The 23,083-nt window shown below is 38.8% G+C and overlaps 1 protein-coding gene across 1 annotated transcript in view; it reads left to right on the forward strand.

The window, feature by feature from the left end:
* LOC150076799 (hepatocyte growth factor-regulated tyrosine kinase substrate-like) overlaps nucleotides 1-23,083 on the forward strand; it is a 155,525-nt gene that overhangs the window by 104,315 nt on the left and 28,127 nt on the right. The window contains exon 12 of the mRNA XM_090386541.1: nucleotides 9,843-10,040. Coding sequence (XP_090242667.1) covers nucleotides 9,843-10,040 — 198 coding nt within the window. The remainder of the gene's footprint in view (nucleotides 1-9,842; nucleotides 10,041-23,083) is intronic.

The raw sequence follows: 23,083 nt of genomic DNA on the forward strand, positions 1-23,083 counted from the left end.
TCCACAGAGGAGGATCAAAGGGAGACACAGGTAATTACAGACCTGTTAGTTTAACTTCTCTTCCAGGGAAATTAATGGAGGCACTGGTTAAAGAAGCATTGCAGGGTCATCTAGACAAGACTTCAGTTATAGCTCGGACACAGCATTGGTTTGTTAAGGGAAAGTCTTCTCCATGTGCAACAGTATCAAAGGCTTATCAAAGAATAACTTTGATATCATATATTTGGATCTTAGAAAAGCCTTTGATACTGTTGCACATGGAAGACTGCTGCACAAATTGGAGTAGTGTGGCATTGGACGCAAATTGCTGCTATGGATAAAGGGATGGTTGAGTGGAAGAAGACATATAGGGAATAATATGATTATTCATATTATTGTAAATAGTTACTGTGGTTATAGTAAATGTTATAGTGGCTGTTAAATATGGATAATATGGTAGGGAAAAATATGATTTGGAAATAAATGGCAGATTTATCAGTGAATGAAATTTGAAACTTTTGGCATCACTAAAGGAAGTTCTTAATAGTTGGAGGAGTTGCATTCCATTTTGCCCATTCTTCACACAAAATTTGATAAAACTTTCTGAGTTATTCTGATGAGGTATCCACTATGGTTGCGACAGAGGCAAAAGACATATCTGAACTTCAACACACACACACACACACACACACACACACACACACACACACACACACACACACACACACACACACACACACACACACACACACACACACCCGTTGTGCCCTTTAAAGCATATATCTTTTAAGGGCACAAATGGTGATATTGTTGTACACATTGGCACCAATGACATTAAGAGTAGGAGATCTGCAGATTTACTTAACAAGTACAGATCAATGTTGCAAAAAAGTCGTGAATTAGGGTTAAATTTGAAAGTGTCTGCAATTCAGCCCAGACACGAAAGGAGGGAGTACATGATGAGAGCCTTGTCAATCAATTCGGCCATGGAGGAAATGTGCAAGACTCAAGGGGTAAAATTTTTTTTCAGCCTGGTCTGTGCTTATTAACAGGAGAGACTACTTCTACAGGGATGGGATACACTTAAATAGAAAGGGTGCAAGAATATTTGCTGATGCTATCGAGGCAGTGTTATGTGGGTCAGAAAATTGCTAGCTTGGGGGGGATTCACAGACTAAAAGGTTAAAAGTAGCTACAGGCAGAGGTGAAGGTGATTCTTGCACGACTTCTATTAGAATAAGCAGTGGCGTGGAGCAAGGGGTGTTGGGGTTTCAGGGACTGATGGCAGTCATCGTGAAACAGGTGGGTATATGGGATGTGTTAGGGTAACTAATAATAAGAATAGGTACATGTATACTTGCATGTATACCAATGCTAGAAGAATAGTAAATAAATTTGATGAATTTGAAGTATTGGTAAAGACATCAAAGGAGGATATTATTGGGATAGCAGAGACGTGGTATCACATAGATATAAGGAATGCAATATAAGTGTTAGGGTAACTAATAATAAGAATAGGTACATGTATACTTGCATGTATACCAATGCTAGAAGTATAGTAAATAAATTTGATGAATTTGAAGTGTTGGTCAAGACTTCAAAGGCGGATATTGTTGGGATAGCAGAGACGTGGTGTCACACAGATATAAGAAATGCTGAACTGGAATTTGGAGAGTACAATGTGTACAGAAAGGATAGACAGGATAGGAAGAGAGGAGGTGTTATTCTGTTAATTAAGAAAAATATAAAATCAAAAGAAGTGCATCCAGTTGATATAGATGAACAGTGCACTGTTGAGTCAGTTTGGTGTGACATAAGCATTGCGAAAGCAAAAATAAGAGTAGGAGTGTGTTATAGGCCTAATGACTTGAATGAGTACAGTGAACAATTGTACAGAAAAATAGAGTGGGCTAGTAAATCAGAATGTCTTATAATGAGAGATTTTAACTTCACAGGTATAGACTGGAACTTATGGGTTGGTCACTCGCACACTAGTAAGACTTTTGTGGATTTATTGGATGATTGTTTTCTGCAGAAGCATGTTCGAGAGGCAACCAGAGAGGGTAATACTCTTGATCTGGTTATCAGCAGTGATCATTTGTGTATTAAGAATTTGCAGATAAAGGAACCATTAGGTGGCAGTGATCACAGTGTACTGATGTGGGATTTACTTAAAGATATAATTACCATCAGGGGTTAAGGAAGGCGTTTTTGCTTCCGTAAAGGTGACTATAATGGTCTCAGACAGTTTTTAAATTCTGTACAGTGGGACCAACTAATGATGTTACCAACAGCAAATTCTAAGTGGGAAGCATTCAAGAAATTAATAGTGGAAGCTACTAAACGTTTCATGCCTATTAAGAAATATTTTTCAAGGTTTTGCCTAAATGGTTTTAAAATGAACTAATGAGACTCGTGGCAGCGAAGAAAAATGCATGGGATGCATATAAATTATCAAGCGACACAGAAGCCTATGATATATATAAGCTAGTCTGTAATCAAGTCACAAAGGCAGTTAAGCAGGTGAAGGCAGATTACGAGAAATCTTGTAATTGTTCGACTGTTGATGATCCTGCTCAGATAGCAAACAAACTGAATGAGTATTTTGCATCTACATTCACACATGAGGAGTTATTAAGGTTTGAAAATGCCACAAGGTTATCAAATTGTAACAGGGTGCTTAATGATTTTGTAATAACTGAGAACAAATTGGGGGAGAAATTGTTGAAGTTAAACATAAGAAAAGCACCTGGGGTGGATGGGATCTATCCAGTTATATTAAAGGAGGCGGCAAAGGAAGTAAGGAAACCCTTAGCCATAATTATTAGAGCGTCCTTGGACTCGAGGAGGTCCTCACAGACTGGAGATGTGCAAATGTGTCCCCAATTCACAAAGGAGGATCGAAGGGTGACACGAGTAATTACAGACCGGTTAGTTTACCTTCTGTTCCGGGTAAAATAATGGAGTCACTGGTTAAAGGTGCATTGCAGGATCATCTAGACAAGACTGCAGCAATAATTCTGACACAGCATGGGTTTGTTAAGGAGAAGTTTTGTCTGACAAATTTTGGTTACAAAAGAACTGGATGCTGTTGTTATTTTGGTTTTTAGGAGCATTAGCAACTAAGGCCATATTGTTCCGGGGATATGCGGTGGTCATTTCCTGACCTTTCCGCATCCTCCATATTTGGTGGGCTCAAACCCCGGTCTAATCAAGAAGTGTGTGCTGCGCACTGCTGCTCCTGCCCACCTGGCGAACTGGATGCAAAAAATAATTTGATATCATATACTTTGATTTCAGGAAAGCTTTTGACACTGTTGCACATGGAAGACTACTGTACAAATTGGAGCAGAATGGTATTAAGGGTAAGTTGCTACAATGGATAAAAGGATGGTTGAGTGGGAGAAGACAGAGGATGGTAATCAGTGGATGCTGCTCTTCATGGACGTTATTAGTGGAGTCCCACAGGGTTCAGTTTTGGGTCCACTGTTTTGTATATTTATCAATGATATTGATAAAGGTATATCAGGCTTAGTATCGAAGTTTGCAATGATACAAAGGTTGGCAGGGTTGTTAATGACAGTAATGGCAGTGTGGTACTGTAACAGGATCTAGAAAATTTGGGCAGATGGGCTGAGAAGTGGCAACTGAAGTTTAATATTGAAAAATGCAAAGTACTGCATATGAGTAAAAGTAACCCCCAGAGAAACGTACCAGCTGTGTGGTACTACACTTAAGGAGGTAGAAAATGAAAAAGACCTGGGAGTAATTGTGCATTCAGATATGAATTTTTCTGAGCAATGCAGACAGGCTGCCAGGGCAGGTCATGGGGTGTTGTCAATGATATACAGGAATTTTGTTAGCAAGAAAAAGGAGGTGATTATCCCTCTGTATAAGGCAATGGTCAGGCCACACCTTGGGTACTGTGTGTAGGTCTGGATTCCTCATATTTTAGGAAGGATATAGATTTGCTTGAACGTGTACAGAGAAGGGCAACAAGATTGGTGAGGGGAATGAAGGGATCCTCTTACCAGGAGAGGCTTAAGTTCTGCAAATTGCAGCAGCCAGAGACTAGGCACCTGCAAGGTGATCTGATTGAGGTGTATAAGGCCTTGAATGGGTTGAGCACGCTGAATTCTGATGGGATTCTTCCACTTGTTCAGATTACGAACCTAAGGGGGCATAAATTAAGGAAGGACAGATGTAGAATAGATTGTGTGGAAATTTGCCTTTAGGCAGCAGGTGGTTAATTGCTGGAACAAACTTCCATCTGTCATTGTGGAAGTTGGTAGGTTAAATAAATTTAAGGAGGAACTGAACAAATATTTAGAGGGGATTGTTTTGTAATTTTTTTTTTTTTATTCTGCATATTCTGCATGCTGATGCTGCATAAGCTCTAACACTTGCTTTCTTGCATCACATGGCACTACTACTACACACACACTGCTTACTGTTTTGGAAAGTGGCTAGGATCAGTAATGTAGTTACCCCCTTTCCATATGCTTACTCATGATTTTGGTTCTTTACCTCCATTACCTCTTTTGTAATAGCCTTTTAACTTTTTGATTGGACCTCATATATATTGAGTATGTTCTAAGAAAACAAAATATATGGAGTGAACCTACCACTATTCAGCTATGGATACATCATTCAGCTTTGAAAAGCTGTGCCAGCCCAGACAGAAACTCCATTGATTGTGGCAGGCAGAATCAATCTTCAGATATTGTTAGAGTGATTTTCTGTTATGTTCCTTTTCTGTAGAATTTGCATGAGGGTCTTCTTCAAAATTGTTATTTAATAATTCTTTCACTTCTAAAATTTTCTTCTAACCTCTTCCACTGATATCAAAAAATAATTTTGATATCATATACTTGGATTTCAGGAAAGCTTTTGATACTGTTACACATAAAAAACTGCTGTACAAATTAGAGCAGAGTGACATTTAAGCAGAGTGGAAGAAAACAGTGATTGGTAATCCATAGACATTCCTCTTTGTGGACTAATGTTATTAGTCCACACTTCAGACCTACCCAGCTAATTTTTATTCCCCTTCATTGATTACTTTTTCCTTCTACTTCTGTTCTGTAGAACAGTATTTTCCCATTTACATTTCCTTAATTAGAATCTCCAGAAAAGGGTTATTTTTCCATGGCCTGTTTTGTCATTGTCGCCAAAGCTAAACCAACTCAAGAAGAACTAGGATTTAACCTCTAACAGGTATGCTGTTGTACTGCATGCAGCACTGTATTTTTGGGAGGGAAAAAAAGGCAAGAAGTAATTTAAAATGATGCACTTACATTAAAATTTTATTCTTTATTCTGATACTATACTGGATAATAACAAATAATAAGAGTAGAAAACTTACTTCTTGACGTAATGGTAGCCAAGCATTCTGATCTCTTGCCAAAGCTATTGGCCACAACTTTTACCCATCTCTGTTCCCACCTCTGTCCAAACCAGATGGTTCTGTTGTTACTTCAGCCAAGGATAAAGCTGACCTGCTATCATCCCATTTTTCTTCCAACTCATATATTAATGATCTTGGTAAAACACCTCCCACCATTCCCAACACGCTCCATTCAATGCCTCCTGTGGTCTTCCGTCAAAAGGATGTCAGAAGGATTTTGACGAATCTTGATGCTAAGAAAGCTCCAGGTCCAGATGGTATTCTCCACTTGTTCTCAAAACCTGTGCTCCAGAACTTACTCCTATTCTTTGCTGCCTTTTTTCACTTTCTTATTCCAAAGGTGTTTTTCCTTCTGCTTGGAAATTTGCCCATATCCAGCCAGTTCCTAAAAATTGTGACAAATCCCTCCCATCCCATTATTGTCCCATTGCAATTACTTCTATTCTTTCTAAAGTAATGGAGAAATCAATTAACCACCAACTCTTAAACTACCTAGAAACCTTCTGTCTGATCAATGATCGCCAGTATGGATTCCGTCAGTGTTAATCCACTGGTGATATTCTGGCTTATGTTACCCATTTATGGACTAATTCAATGGAAAGATTCGGTGAAACACAAGTAGTTGCTCTTGACATCTCAAAGGCTTTCAATCGTGTTTGGCATAAAGGTCTTCTAAACAAGCTTTCATCTTATGGTTTGCCAACTGTTTTTAGTAATTGGATTTTAAGTTTTTTCTCTGGTCGCTCACTGAGGGTGATGGTAGATGGCTCTCTGTCTTCTAACTTCTCCACTTATGCCGGTGTCCCCCAAGGTTCAGTTCTTTCCCCCACTCTTTTCCTCTTGTATATTAATGACCTTCTTCCATTGACTGGAAATCCTATCCATAGTTTTGCCGATGATAACACATTGCATTCCAATTTCTAGTTTGAGAGACTTTGCCCTGCTAAATCAGCTTCAACTTCTCGAATATCCGCTACCAATTCCATAAATGCCGATCTTCAGTGCGGTAAAGACAATGATTTCAATCCTTCTAAAACACAGTCTTGTTTTATATCTTTCAAAAAGGATTCTTCTGCTCCTATGCTTATCTTTAGTGACACTCAGATTTCTAGGCAAAATGATATATCTCTTTTGTTGATTACCCTGATCTCTCTTGGCACAAGCACATTACAAATATTGCTTCCTCTGCATCTAAAAAACTTGGTTTTCTCTTTCGCTCTCAGCGTTACTTTTCTTCCAAACAGCTGCTCACTCTGTACAAATCGCAAATCCGCCCTACCATGGAATATTGTTCCCACATCTGGGGTGGTGCCCCCAAAACCTCTCTCAGGCATCTTGATTCCATTCAGAAAAGGGCAGTTAGATTAATTAATGATTCATCTCTAACAGAGTCTCTCCACTTGCTGTCTCATAGACGTACTGTTTCTGCTGCATGCCTCTTCTACAGATACTTCCATGGGCACTGTTCTTCTGAATTGGCTTCTATAATTCCCGCTCTCTCTTTCAAAACAATCTGAACACGTGTCGCCACCAGCCAACATCCATTTACTGTCCAACTTCAAACCCACAGAACCAACTTTTCATCTTCCTCGTTTATTCATTCAACTGCCGTTTTTTGGAACAACCTTCCTTCATACATATTTCCTGAAAATTACAGTCTACAGAAGTAAAAGTCCAATGTCAACAATTATCTTCTTTCACCTTCTCAACCTCCAACCCAAGCATGGTACTAAGTACTATAGGTTCTAATACCTCTCGTATTTGAGGTTTACATGAAAAAAAAAAAAATCCCCAAAAGAGATATATCATTTTGCTTAGAAATTGGAGTGTCTCCAAAGGTAAGCATAGGAGCAGAAGAATCCTTTTTAAAAGATATAAGACAAGACTGAGTTTTAGAAGGATTCAAATCATTGTCTTTGCCCCCACTGGAGAATTACCTGGAGATCGGCATTTATGGAATTGGTAGCAGATGTTCAAGAAGTTGAAGCTAATTTAGCAGGGCAAAGTTTCTCAAACTGAAAATTGGAATGCAATGTGCTATCATCTACAAAACTGTGGATAGGATTTCCAGTCAATGGAATAAGGTCATTAATATACAAGAGGAAAAGAGTAGGAGGGGAAAGAACAGAACCTTGGAGGACACCGGCATAAGTGGAGAAGTTAGAAGACAAAGAGCCATCTACCATTATCCTCAGGGAGCGATCCGAGAGAAAACTGGATAACCAATTACAATAAACAGTTGGCAAACCATAAAATGGAAGCTTGTTTAGAAGACTTTTAGGCCAAACGGGAACAAAAGTCTTTGAGATGTCAAGAGCAACTGCTTGTGTTTCACCGAACGTTTCCATTGAATTTGTCCATAAATGGGTAACATAAGCCAGAATATCACTAGTGGATTAACACTGACGCAATCCATACTGGCGATCGTTGACAAGATAATTACGATATGCAACATTCTTCTCTTGAACAGCAATAGCACATTTATTGGAAAACCAAGGTTTAGATAAAGAATGAGATTTTAAAGTGGAGTGTGGAATAAAGGATTCTATTCCTACAAGAATAATTTCACTGACACGATCTGAGCTAACATATACATGAGACGTTTCGAAACAGTAATCCGACCAAGGAAAAGTAGAAAAGAAATCTTGCAGGTCATCCCATTTTGCATTCTTGTAATGCCAAACAACACGAGGTTGGGAATATCCATGAGATAAAGGCTCCATTGGAGAAGAGACAATCACCAAGCTGTGATCTGATGTGCCTAAAACCCACTCAGTTTGACTGTGTGCTTAGAACGGTTGCTTGTGAGAAAAAGATCAAGCTTTCTGGTTGTATGGTTAGGATTTTCCGTTATTCTGGTAGGTAAATGAACAATCTTGCAAGGTCATTAGTAATTGCAAAAGCCTCAGCATCTTGACCAGCTGGGTCAGTGTGACTAGAAAATGGAAGCCAGCTGGAGTTGTGAACATTAAAATCACCAAGGAAAATTACCTCACTGTTAGGAAAGTTGGACTAGAGAAAGTCAAGTTGCAAAGAGAGAGGGTCAAAGAGCTCCAAGTAATTAGTGGAGTTGGGAGAATGGCAGAGACAACAGATGAAATTGACAGAATGAGGTAGAGAGATTTTAAGCCAGAGAAGATCGAAAAGAGGAGATTCTAAATTACGAAGCCTCTGACAGGGAATATCAGAACGGACATATGCACAAGTACCACCATTGAGGTGAAAATAATCATACAGAAAATAATTTGGGCAACTGAGATGAGCAGTAGTTGAATCAACTGATAACTGAGATTCTGTCAGAAAAAGTGCATGGGGTTTGGCAGACTGCAAGTGGAAATGGACATCGTTGAGTTAGAACTGAGTCCATGTATATATATGAATTGAACTAGGAAGTGTTTGGGAGGTTTAGATATTTTTGCAGATAAGCTTACTCTATTAGTTTGACAATTCATGGTGTATTCAATAGTAAGAAAAAGTGGGAGGGAGACATGCTGTATGAAGTAATGAAATTTTTGGATATGCCATACACATGGTAAGAATATACCCAGATCCTTGACATAACGTGGCCTCGAAAATGCCTCTCCCCATACACACTACTTGGACTCCCTCCAGTCATCTTGCAGAGTAGAGGTAGCAAGATTATACACTAGGTAATCTTGAAGCATCCTATACAGTTAACAATAGGTTCGGTCCGCTGTACTAACTAGTGGCCAGACTGCGAACACCGTTTTAGAGCTGTACCCTTGAAATGTAAGGAAGATTGGATCTTGGGATGATGTCCATCATCACCGCAAAAGTCATCAGTCATACTGCATGATGGAACAGATGGGAATGGTTGCCCAGAACTTAGCTCTGGAGACTAAACATGGATCCACCACTTTATGCTTATACAGCATGCCAAAGTTTTTTAAAAAAAAACATGTGGATTAACTTATACAAATTTGTATTACAGAAATTAAGCTAATCTTGGGTACCTTTTTAATATATGTCTGCTAACATATAATTGCACACATTGCAATTTCTAACAGAAATATTAGTATAGGGAAGTCGAAATCTAATTTGTTGTTTTTCTTATTTAATATTTTATGCTATTAATTAAACTAAAAATATGTAATGGTTTTTTTTACAAATAAATAAAATAAAGTTTTAAGGCAAAAGTTTTTATTTTATTTTTTAGTAATTAAATATTTTTTGTAAATTTTTTATTGTATTTGGTAGTAATTTCTTCTTTCTCTTATATGCACACAGTACCGAGAGGAGATTACTACCAAGTGAATTATTAAACTTTGGCTTTATTTCTTTGAGTAAAAATAGTCAATAGAACTAAATCTGAAAATGTTATAAAAAATTAGAATATTCCAAATTTCCATACAGATTTTGAATGAAGATGAAATATGAAAGAATAATGAAATTTTGAATAACGAAGTCACAAAAGAATAATTAATTTTATTTGTAGGATAATGAGAATACTGCAAAGAAAGCTTTAAATTCAGGAGAATCTGAGTTGGAGCATTATTTAAACCGATCATACTGGGAACAGAAGCATCAAGCAAAAGCAGAGGATTCATTGCCAGAAACAAATGTTAGTCCTGTACCCAGTGCACCTTCATCTAACCAAAATCATTTAATACCAGATGTCAAAAAAGTTTCAGAGGTAAGTTGAGCCAATATATCCTTCAGTTCCAGGATGAAGCAACATCCTGCTTCTTGAGATTGCTCTGAATTTTATACTAGCTCTCAATTGGCTGTAAAATGAGTTATTGGAAACTGCTGAATACTTGCTTAATTGTTGGTCATTGCTCTTGTAGAGCCTGAGGAGCTGTTCTCTGAAAATGTTTGGGCTCGTTTGAGGCTGTGAACTGTAACAGTGAAGAATTTTGAGCTTTTGGAAACGGATAAGTTTTTTGGAAAATTTTGCCATTTATTTGAATTAATAACTTATTATATTCAATAACTAGTTCAATAGTCCTGGTCACATTTGTTAGCTTTATATTTAGTTAGTGATCTTGTAAGTTACAGCTTTATATTCTTAGAATTTTTTATATCAGTAATTTATTAGGAATATCATATCACATAACTAGTAGTGTAGTGCATGGAAGTGGAATTGTGTTTTAATTGTGTTAAATAAGTTTTAATCACATAGGTTGGCATTTTTTTTTATAACAGTATAATGTATTACATACATTATAAACTTGAGAACTTAATACATTTTATTGCATTTAACTATCTATTAGCTTAGTGTAATATTCTCAAATTAATTAAATTTAAACAGAAATCATGCCTCAGACAAGAGCAGCAAAGCAATGGGCTCAAAGTAGTGGGAGTGCTGTGGCTCAAGGGAGAACTGGAGGGTCGCTTCTCCTATAAATCACAGCCTTACAAAATGCACTGCTTTTATGATGTTTGTGGATCTGTATGGAACAGGACATGTACAGCCAAGGAGAATATTTTTGTGTATGTTTGGTGGAAAGATTATGATGAAATTAGCCACGAACTCAGAATTCTGATGGGCATTGAAGAATAGGATGGATTACATCGAAGGAATTAAAATGGGGGCCCACCAAGATCTCAGCTGCCCAACTCAATGCCAGAGCTTGCACTTGTGCTTCAAGTGACACAGTGGAAATCCCCAAGGCAGAAAGCACTGTTTCCCACAGAAGGTAGTTATTGTCAGTGACTCTATTAGCAAGTAAATGGGAAATATATTGTGCAAAAAGGATAGGTGTTAGATGGGTCGGAGAACTGCTAACTTGGAGGGGGGGAGATGCACAGAATAATAGATTAACCAGAGCCTCAGGCAGAGATGAAAGTGATTTTTGCACTACTTCTATTGGAACAAGCAGCAGACTGGAAAGCAAGGTGTCTGGAATTGAAAGCACTGCTGTAGATCATCATGGAACAAGTAAATGCGTGGGCTGTGTTAGGGAAATTAAGAGTAAGAACAAGTACATAATTGCATGTACATTAATGCTAGAAGAATCGTAAATAAATTTGATGAATTTGAAGTACTGATCACGTCATCAAATGCAGACATTGTAGGGATATTGGAGACTTGGCACCTCTTGTGTCACTCAGACTGGGTGGCCAGTGCAATCTTTTAGTTTCTTTTTTCTTCTTCTTCTTCTTCTTCTTCTTCTTCTTCAAATAGGCCTTTGAATTTGGGAAAGTCATGACTCATACTAAGTGCAATTGAATACACCAACCATATATAACCACAAAAACTTTATTAAGATAAATTAAAATAAAGTGAAACAGGATAAAATTTTGATGTAAAAATAAAATGCACTGACAACTGTAGAGTTAAAGGCAATGAATCTGTGGAGTTAAAAGCAATAAAAATATAGATAAAATTAGAATATACAAGAAATATTACAAATTAAGAGCAATAAAACAATGAAAACAATACTATAGCATTCAAAGGTGACCGCCTTCTTTAATAACAGTAGAACCTTACTGCCACAGCATATCCTTAAATGGCCGACCGGGCTAGCCGAGTGGGTAAAGTACCTGCCCGGCAACCCAAAGGTCGCGGGTTCGATTCCCGCTTCGGGCTTGGATCAAAGTACTGCAAAAACCTTGGGAGGTGCAATATGGCCACAGAAGCCGATGCGCCAACAACTACCAAATCAAAAAAAAAAAAAAAATATCCTTAAATAACATAAGCAGGTTTATGGCTCATGGTACATATTACTGTAGGAGCATGGGAATTATCCTTCACATGTGCATGGAAACTGAAACTGGCTGAGGAGCGTGCAGCCTGCATACTCCCTAGACATTTCCAATTTACGTTTGTGTGGAGGATAATTCCCTTGCTCCTACAGTAATAGGTACAGTGAGCCATGATTCTGCTTATGTTATTTAAATATGTACTGTGGCAGTAAAGTTCCACTGTTAATAAAGTAGGTTGTCGCCATTGTTGTGCAAATGTATCACCAATTCACAAAGGGGTCTCAAAAGGTGATGCAAGTAACTATAGGTTACCTGTTAGTTTAACTTGTGTTCCTGGGAAAAAATAATGGAATCACTGGTTAAAGAAACATTGCAGGATCATCTAGACAAGACTGCAGTAATAGTTAAGATACAGCATGGGTTTGTTAAAGGGAAGTCTTGACTGACCAATTTGATTGGATACTATGATGTGGTCACAAAAGAACTGAATGTCAAAAATAATATTGATATCATACACTTGGATTTCAGGAAAGCTTTTTATACTGTTGCACATGGAAGACTGCTGTACAAATTGGAGAGGTATGGCATTAAAGGTAAGTTGCTACAATGGATAAAGGGAATGGTTGAGTGGGAGACGACAGAGAGTGGTAATCGATGGACACTGCTCTTCATGGACAAATGTTATTATTGGAGTTCCCAGGGTTCAGTGCTTGGCCCATTGTTGTTTTGTGTATTCATTAATGATTTTGATGAAGGTATGTCAGGAATAATGTCCAAGTTTGCAGATGATACAAAGGTTGGCAGGGTTGTTAACAACAGTAAAGACAGTATGCTACTCCAACTGGATCTAGATAAGTTGGGCAAATGGGCTGAGAAGTGGCAACTGAAGTTTAACATTGACAAATGCAAAGTATTGCATATGGGTAGCAATAACCCAAGAGAAATGTACCAGCTGTGTGGTACTACACTCAGGGAAGTGGAAAGTGAAAAAGACCTGGGGGTAATTGTGTAGTCAAATATGAAGTTCACTGAGCAGTGCAGACGGGCTGCCAGGGCAGGTCATGTGGTTTTGTCAATGATATATATAGGAATTTTGCTAGCAGGGACAGGGAGGTTATTATCCCATTATAAAAGGCAATGGTAAGGCCACACCTAGAGTACTGTGTACGGGTCTGGAGACCTCATTTTAAGAAAGATGTAGAGTTGCTAGAACGAGTACAAAGAAGGGCAACAAGATTGGTGAGGGGAACAAAGGGGTGCTCTTACAAGAAAGGCTTAAGTTCTGCAAATTGCAGAGCCTGGAGAGTAGGCACCTGCAAGGTGATCTGATCGAAGTGTATAAGGCCTTGAATGGGTTGAGTAAGCTGGATGCTGATGAGATTCTTCCTCTTTCTCAGATTAAGAAAAACTGAGGGGGCACAGATTCAAATTGAGGAAAGACAGTTGTAGAATAGATATGCGGAAATTTGCCTTTAGCCTGCAGGTAGTTGATTGGTGGAACAGACTTCCATCTTTTGTTGTGGAAGTTGATAGCCTAAATAAATTTAAGGCTGAGCTGCACAGGCATTTGGAACAAATGGAGGAGTGAAATGGGAGGGGTTTGTTTGGCTGATGCTGCATAAGCTTGCTTTCTTACATCGTATGCCTCTACTAATGCTCATTGAAAGCCATGGTGTTGTTTTATATCACTTTTATTGCTTTTAATTTGTAATCTTTCTTGTATATTTTTTAGTTTTATGTATTTTAATTTTATCTGTATTTTATTTTATCTTAATCAAGTTTTTCATCTAATACGATTGATATATACAAAAAATCTATGAAAGTGGCGAAATCCCAGATGACTTTTATAAAAGCAGAACAATCACTCTTCCAAAGAAAGGCAATGCTAATGACTGTGCCAATTACAGGACTATAACCCTACTGTCCCGTGCATCAAAAATCATCTTGAATGTAGTGAAGAACAGGATCAAGAAAAGAATTGAAAAGGTCATCGATCAAGATCAGTTTGGCTTCAGAACTGGATGTGGGACAAGGGAGGCACTTCTGGCAATGAGAACAATTCTTGAAAGAAGAATGGAAATGAATAGAGAACATACATTGCTTTTGTTGATATACAAAAAGCCTTTGATGACGTAAATTGGAAGAGATTGTTCAGAGTCATGAAAAACTTTGGCCTGGACTGGAGAGACAGAAGGCTTATCCTGCATCTGTACAAGACACAACGTACTGAAATAGATATTAATTGTACCATAAAGGAAGCAAGGATCAGGAGAGGTGTGAGGCAGGGTTGCTCTTTATCCCTGTACCTTTTCAACGTGTTTGTTGAGGAATCCATAACAAAAATGAAGCAGGAAGCAAAGGGTATCAAGATTAATGGACAACAGATTCACTGCATCAGATTTGCGGATGACATAGCATTATTAGCTGACTCAGAGCAGGAGCCGTGTAATATGTTGGAAAGGCTATCATTAAGGCTACAAGATTCACATCTAAAGATAAATGCACAAAAGACTAAAATACTTTTCGTCACCAAGAATGATGAACAACCTCAAACAAACATCAAAATGGGGAACAACAAAGTGAAACAGTTTTGTTATTTGGGGAATTTCATTACCCAGGACAATCGGTGCACTACAGAGATCAGAAGAAGAATCCGCCCTTGCCAAGTAAGCTTTCAGTAACAAGCAAAATATTCTAACCAGCAGACACATTGACAGGAAGACCAGGAAAAAGTTTGCTAAGTCATTCATTTGGAGTGTGCTGCTGTATGAAAGTGAAACCTGGACATTATTCAACAATCAATCTGTCTTGAGTGAGATGCAAGAAAAGCGGCAGCTACTCACGACGGCGGCAAAAAGACAGTCTATATTTTTAGGACACGCTCTAAGACATAACAAATTTTTAGTGAATATCTCAGAAGGAAAAATATTGGGAAAGAAAGGAAGGGGACGACCAAGGAAGAAAATTTTGGAAAACCTAATGAGGAAAATTAACTTTAGGGGATATGAGGAAATGAAACATTCAGCACTAGACAGAGATGTATGGTTGCAGCGACAAGGCAAAGTCTTTAGAGTTTGATGATGATGACGATTGGTGTATTCAATTGCAGCTAGTGTGAGTTGAGTCAGTTTGATGTGTTATAGGCCTAATGACTGTGATGAGTATAACAAACTGTTATACAGAGAAATAGAGTGGGCCATTGAATCGGAATGTCTTATAATGAGGGATTTTAACTTTCCAGATATTGACTGGAACTTGTGGGTTGGTCACTCAAACACTAGCAAGACTTTTGTGGATTTATTGGATGACTGCTTTCTACAGCAGAAGCATGTTAGAGTGGCAACAAGAGGAAGCAATATTCTTGTATTCCCTGGTTAAAGAAATAATGCAGGGCCAGCTAGACAGGAATGGAATTATACTGCAATTACAGCATGGATTTCTCAAGGGGCAATCTTGTCTGACCAATTTGATTGGAATTATGATGCAGTAACAAAGGAACTGGATGCAAAAAATAATTGTAATATACATATTTGAATTTCAGGAAAGCTTTTGATAATATTGCACATAAAAGACTGCTGTATAAATTGTAGCAGTGTGGAATTAAGGGCAAGTTATGATTAGAATAAAGGGATGGTTGAATGGGAGAAGACAGAGAGTGGTTATTAATGGGCCCATTGTTGTTTTCTATATTTACTAATGATATTGATGAAGGCCTATCAAGTTTATTTTCTTAGTTTATAGATGATACAAAGGTTGGTAGGATGGTTAATGACAGTAATCAGGGTAAGCTACTGCAACAAGATCTAAAAAAATTAGGCAGATGGGCTGAGAAATTACAGTTGAAGTTTAATATTTACAAATAATTAACATACCAACTGTATGGTATGTTAATTCAACTCAGTGTAGTATAAAATGAAAAAGACCTGGCCTGGGGGTAATTGAACTGCTGGAATGGGTGCAGAGACGGGAAATGAGAGGTGAAGGAAACGAAAGGGTGGTCTTGTTTAAGGCCTTAGTTCTGCCGATTGCAATGTTTTTGAGACTAGATACCTGTGGTGGTGGTGGTGGTGGGGGGGGGTTGTTGTTGTTGTTATTTTAGTTTTTAGGAGCATTAGCAACTAAGGCCATATTGCTCCGAGATATGCGGTGGTCATTCCCTGACCTTTCCGCATCCTCCGTATTTGGTGGTGACGGGCTCGAACCCCGGTCTAATCAAGAATCGTGTGCTACGCACTGCTGCTCCTTCCCACCTGGCTACGGAGGCGCCATGTGGGGGGGGGGTGTCTCAATCATAACAACATATTTCCTCAATCTCAATCTAGATTGAGGAAATATGATTGCAAGATAAATGTGCAGAGTTTGCCTTCAGCCAGTAGGTGGTTGATTGTTGGTACAAACTTCCACCTCTTGTGGAAGTGGATAGTTTGAATAAAGTGAAACTACCCACTAGGTAGAAATAGACAAATTATTAGAGTGGACAGACAGGTGATGCAAGGAGTCCCCCCCCTGCTGAAGCCACCTAGCACACCGGAAGTGACCATCCAGGTGTGAACCAATGTAAGCAGGGGTCAAGGTGTGGCATCCACAGAGGAATACCACCCCTCTTTGTTACCAGGCAATACTAGATTGTAGATGATTCTCATCATTAGTTGGTGCAATATGACCACTTTGCTTATTGGTGGCTTGAAGTTTAGTCTCCAGAGCAAAGCTCCAGCAAACCCAATCCCCCCCATGTCTTCCATCATGCAGTACGATTGATGTCTTTTCAGGTTATGATGGAAATCATGGCGAGGTCCAATCTTCCTTATGTTTTGAGGATACAGCTCTAAAACAGTGTTTGCAGGCCTGTCACTAAATAGTCCACAGGACCGAACCTGTTGGTAACCCTCTAGGAGGCTTCGGGATCAGCTAGTGTATGATCTTGCTGCCTCTACTCTGCCAGATAGTGACTGCAGGGATTTCGTATAGTGCGTATGTGGGAGGCATTGTGGAGGCCACGTAATGTCAAGGAGCCTGTATATTCTTACTGTGTGTATGTCATATCCAAAAATTTCATTACTTCATATAGCATGTCCTTGCTACCCTTCCTTATGACTCAATACACTATAAATTTTCAAACTAATAGAACAAACTTATCTATGAAAAGATCTAAACGTCCCAAACACTTTCTCATTCATTTCACTAATATATGTGGTCTCAGTGATTTCCATTTACAGTCTGCCAAACTTTATCTTTACACTTTACTGTACTTTATCTGACAGAATCCCATTTATTGGTTGATTCAACCACTGCTCCTCGCAGTCATCTGAATTATTCGCTGTATGATTCCTTTTGCTTCAAAGGTGGTACTTGTGCATATGTCCATTGTGATATTCCCTGTCAGAGACAGTAATTTGGAATCTCCTCTTTTTGATCTTCTCTGACTTAAAATCTCTCTCTACTACATTTTATCAAATTCATCTGTAGCCTCTGTCGTTCTCCCAATTCTACTAATCACATGGAACTCTTCCTTGGAGTTCCATGTGATTTCCTTGGAGATTTTAATGCTTAAAACACCAGCTGGCTTCTATTTCCTAATCATACAGACTCAGCTGGTGAAGATGCTGAGGCTTTTGCAATTAACAATGGCCATGCATAGATTGTTCATTTACCATTTCTTCTTACTCATGTATTAATGATCTTAGCATTAGTAGAGGCATATGATGCAAGAAAGCAAGCTTATGCAGCATCAGCCAAAAAAAAAAAAAAAAAAGCCTTCCACTTCACCCCTCCGTTTCGAAATACCTGTCCAGCTGAGCCTTAAATTTATTTAGGCTATCAACTTCCACAACAAGGGATGGAAGTCTGTTCCACCAACCAACTACCCGCTGGCTAAAGGCAAATTTCCACACATCTGTCTTTCCTCAATTTGAATTTATGCCCTCTCAGGTGATTATTTTGAGCAAAAGGCAGAATCTCATCAGCATTGAGCATGCTCAAACCATTCAAGACGGTGAGGTGATTTGATAGAGGTGTATAAAACACCTCTATCAAATCACCTCACCGGTGCCTAGTCTCCAGACACTGTAATTTGCAAAACTTAAGCCTTTCTTCGTAAGAGCATCCCTTTGTTCCATTCACTAATCTTGTTGCCCTTCTCTGTACTGTTCCAGCAGCTCTACATCCCTCTTGAAATGAGGCCTCCAGACCTGTATACAGTACTCAAGGTGTGGCCTGACCATTGCCTTATACAAGGGAATAATCACCTCCTTATCCCTGCTAGAAAAATTCCTGTATATCATTGACAAGACACCATGAGCTATTCTTGCAGCCCATCTGTACTGCTCAGAGAACTTCATATCTGCCTGCACAATTACCCCCAGGTCCTTTTCATTCTCTACCACTGTCAGTGTAGTACCACAAAGTTGATACGTTGCTCTGGGGTTGCTGTTTCCCATATGTAGTACTTTACATTTGTTAAACTTCATTTGCCACCTCTCAACCCATCTGCTCAACCTTTCCAGATCCTGTTGCAGCAGCATAGCGTCAGTAGTATCCTTAACAACCCTGCCAACCTTTGTATCATCTGTAAACTTGGACATTAAGCTTGATATACCATCATCAATATTATTTATAAATACATAAAACAATAATTGACCCAACACTGAACCCTGAGGGACTCCACTAATAACATTAGTCCACGATGAGCAGTTTCCATTGATTACCACTCTCTGTCTTCTCCCCCTCAACCACCCATTAAATCTTGGTAAAACACCTCCCAGCATGCTCCATTCAATGCCTCCTGTGGTCTTCTGTCAAAAGCATGTTAGAAGGATTTTGACGAATCTTGATGCTAAGAAAGCTCCAGGTCCTGATGGTATTTCTCCACTTGTTCTCAAAACCTGTTCTCCAGAAAAGGCAGCAAAGAACTCCTGTTCTTTGCCACCTTTATTCACTTTCTTGTTCCAAAGGTGTTTTTTCCTTATGCTTGGAAATTTGCTCATATCCAAAAAAGGGTGACAAATCCCTCCCATCCAATTATTGTCCCATTGCAATTACTTCTACTCTTTCTAAACTAACGGAGAAATCAATTAACCGCCAACTCTAAAACTACCTAGAAACCTTCCATCTGATCAACGATCACCAGTATGGATTCCATACTGGTGATATCCACTGTTGATATTCTTATGTTACTCATTTATAGACAAATTCTATGGAAAAGTTTGGTGAAACACAAGCAGTTGCTCTTGACATCTCAAAGGAGCTTTTGATCATGTGCTGACCGGACTAGCCGGGTGGGTAAAGTGCCTGCCTAGCAACCCAAAGGTTGCAGGTTCGAATCCCGCCTCGGGCATGGATCAAAAGTACTGCAAAAACCTTGGGAGGTTCATTATGGCCACAGAAGCCGATACGCCAACAACTACCAAAATAAAAATAAATAAATAAATAAATTTGATTGTTTGGCATAAAGGTCTTCTAAACAAGTTTCCATAGTATGGTTTGCAAACTGTTTTTTTGTAATTGGTTATCCAGTTTTTCTCTGATTGCTCGATGAGGGTGATGGTAGATGGCTCTCTGTCTTCTAACTTTTCCACTAATACTGGTGTCCCCCAAGTTTCAGTTTTTTCCCTCACTCATTTCCTCTTGTATATTAATGACCTTCTTCCATTGATTGGAAATCCTATCCATAGTTTTGCCAATGATATTACATTGCATTCCACTTTCCCAATTCGAGAAACCTTGCCCTGCTCAATCAGTTTCAACTTCTCAAATATCCGCTACCAATTCCTTAAATGCCGATCTATAGGTAATTCTCCAGTGAGGCAATGATAACTTAGTTGATTTCAATCCTTCTAAAACTCAATCTTGTCTTATATCTCGCAAAAAGGATTTTTCTGCTCCTATGCTTATCTTTGGTGACACTCCAATTTCTAGGCAAGATGATGTATCTCTTTTTGGAATTACCCTTACTTCTAATCTCTCTTGGCACAAGCACATTACAAATATTGCTTCCTCTACATCTAAAAAACTTAGTTTTCTCTTTTGCTCTTGGCGTTGCTTTTCTTCCAAACACTGTACAAATTCTGTACAACTATACAAATTCACTCTGTACAAATCGCGAATCTGCCCTACCACGGAATATTGTTCCCACATCTGGGGTGGTGCTCCCAAAACCTCTCTCAGGCTTCTAGATTCCATTCAGAAGAGGGCAGTTAGGTTTTAGTGACTCCAACAAAGTGATGGTTTTAGTGATCTCGAACAAAGTCTCTCAACTCGCTGTCTCATAGATGTACTATTTCTGCTCCATGCCTTTTCTACAGATACTTCCTCATGGAAGTATCTGTAGAAAAGACATGCAGCAGAAGAACAGTAATCCATGTTGGATTACTGTTCTTCTGAATTTTCTTCTATAATTCCCACGCTCACTTTCAAAACAGTCTGAACATGTGCCGCCACCAGCCAACATCCATTTACTGTCTAACTTCAAACTCACAAAACCAACTTTTCATCTTCGTTTATTCATTCAACTGTTGTTTTCTGGAACAACCTTCCTTCATATGTATTTCCTGAAAATTAGTCTACGGTCTACAGAAGTTCAAGTCTAATGTCAACAAATATCTTATAGACATATACAAATACATCTATGGTATTAGGATCCAGAAGGTCTTGCATCACACTGGTTTAGAGGTTATGTGGGATGAAGGCCTAACCTTCCAACAGCACTTTGCCAACACTAAGGCAAAAGCTCTGTCAACAATATGGGCAATAAGACAGGAAATTACTGGAGTAAACAACTATAAACTTGCCACTCACTATATACAAACATGTCATGTTCCGATTCCTATGTATTCCTCGATGATCTGGTCCTCTGCTTCTCTCACTAACATCAAAGAATTCATGAGTATCGAGTACTGGATTTTAAGATGGTTGAACCATGTTAATGGCCACCCTTTCACCAACTTGAGATCTATAATGTATGCAAACCTTGGTTGCACCCCTTGGAATCAGTTCTCACCGATCATCTTGATGCCCCAAATGTCCACAATCTTTTTGTGGGCCCGGCTGTCTTGCATCGTTTGCAGTCATGTGTGGATTCCTCTAAGAATTTAGAGGATTCTTAGAGGAATCCTCACTGTGAATTCCTCATTACAGAATTTAACCATGCTTAAAATATTTTTTCTGGCTAACACCCTCCAAATGTACAACACCCTGAAGATTGACCCCCACAAGTTCTGTGATGATAAAGTGTACAGGTCTCAGAAGATACAGGATATGTACCATCATGTACAGCTGTAGCAGTTTCCTGATTATCCCCTTCAGAATGAAATTTCTGTTCAACCCTACTTTGCTCCTCTGCTGAGGAGAATTAACTTGTTTTAAATTATTTGTTTGCATATATATTATTATGTATATGTATGTTAGTTGTATATATTACAATATGTATATATTTATGTCTTTGCCTTTTGCTTGTCACTGTAGATATATATAATCCAAAATTAAATAGAGAGATAAAAAGTAATCAAAATATATATTAAAAATATAAATATTAAAATAAATAAGAAAAAATATATTGCATCAGTGGTTTGATCTTGGTATCATTCCGTCGTTGCATTAATTTGTTTAGCGTTTGAAATGCAGTGATTCCCTGACTATTATTGGCCTCATGGTCCTCTGTCAAGATGGAGCATAATGGTCAGTCTATTTTATTTTATTTCATTTCATTTTATTAATTATTATTTTTAGTTTATTTGGTCACGTAATGTTGTTAGTCCACGTTTCCACCTTAGTGAGATTTCACATAATTCAGGAGCGGTTGCCTACGAGGGGGGGGGGTGCTGCTAATTTTCTTTTAATTAGCTTAATTTTTAAAATTATTTAGGAATGTTGCTTCAACTTTTCTTTTCTTTATATTTTTCTGTTATTGTTATTTTATTTGGTTGAGTTCTTTTTCACTATATATATATATATATATATATACAGGGTGTCTCAAAAATATTGGTACAAATGTTTAGGAGAGGTAGGTAACATCTAAAGGAATGTGAATCGCATGGGAATCCATAACCGGAAACGTCACGGGAAAGTAGTAGCAGAGGCACAAGAAGCAGAAATGACACAAGACAGTGATTAGTAGCAAACATTTATTTGACATATTAACAATGGAGTATGAGATGGATGCATTTCATGATGTTACAACAGATGCTCGAAGATTCCACCATGAGACGCGATGCATGCGTGACACCGATGCAGCATGGATTGGCGGACATGGTCAAACACACCTGGAGTTTCTTTGACAGTAGCAGCAGTGCAGACAAGTCTCGCCACGAGATCCATTTCCGTCTCCACAGGCGATTCATACACGATAGATTTGAGGACCCCGCAGAAAGAAATCAAGGCTCAATAAATCAGGTGAGCATGGGGGGGCCAGGCAAGCAGTCCACCACAGCCAATCCATCGACGCCCAAAACGCCTGTTCAAATGGTCACGAACATACCTTCCATAATGGGCAGGCGCCCCGTCATGTTGAAACCAAATGTTGCGTCTCGCATTTGCTGGAACATTGTCAAGTAACCCTGGTAGAACTTGTTGAAGAAAGATCCGATATTTAGTGGAGTTCATGTGGGATGATAACACGTATGGGCCGACTAAGCAGTCACCGACCATACCTGCCCACACATTTATTGCAAAGCAATGTTGTGCCGCATGAGGGTGCACACCATGTGGGCCCTCTGCTGATCTACATACACTGCATACACTAGATGCATGTCTGCCAGCTCACAGTTCGTATATTGATGCCTGCCCTTCATGCGGCGACTACTGCTTGAATGAGTAAACCAGAAATTTTCCCTCTCGTGAACTGATGAACAGCGCCGTGTACAAACTTAAAGTGACATTTCCGGTTATGGGTTCCTGTGCGATTCACATTCCTTTAGATGTTACCTACCTCCCCTAAACCTTTGTACCAATATTTTTGAGACACCCTGTATATACACACACAGTGACTTTCTTTACTTTAAAATTTTTTTTTAGGAGCATTAGCAACTAAGGCCA

Source organism: Mastigoproctus giganteus, chromosome 12 (assembly GCF_048544385.1).
Source record: "Mastigoproctus giganteus isolate SK-2022 chromosome 12, ASM4854438v1, whole genome shotgun sequence".
Taxonomy (NCBI): Eukaryota; Metazoa; Arthropoda; class Arachnida; order Uropygi; family Thelyphonidae; genus Mastigoproctus; species Mastigoproctus giganteus.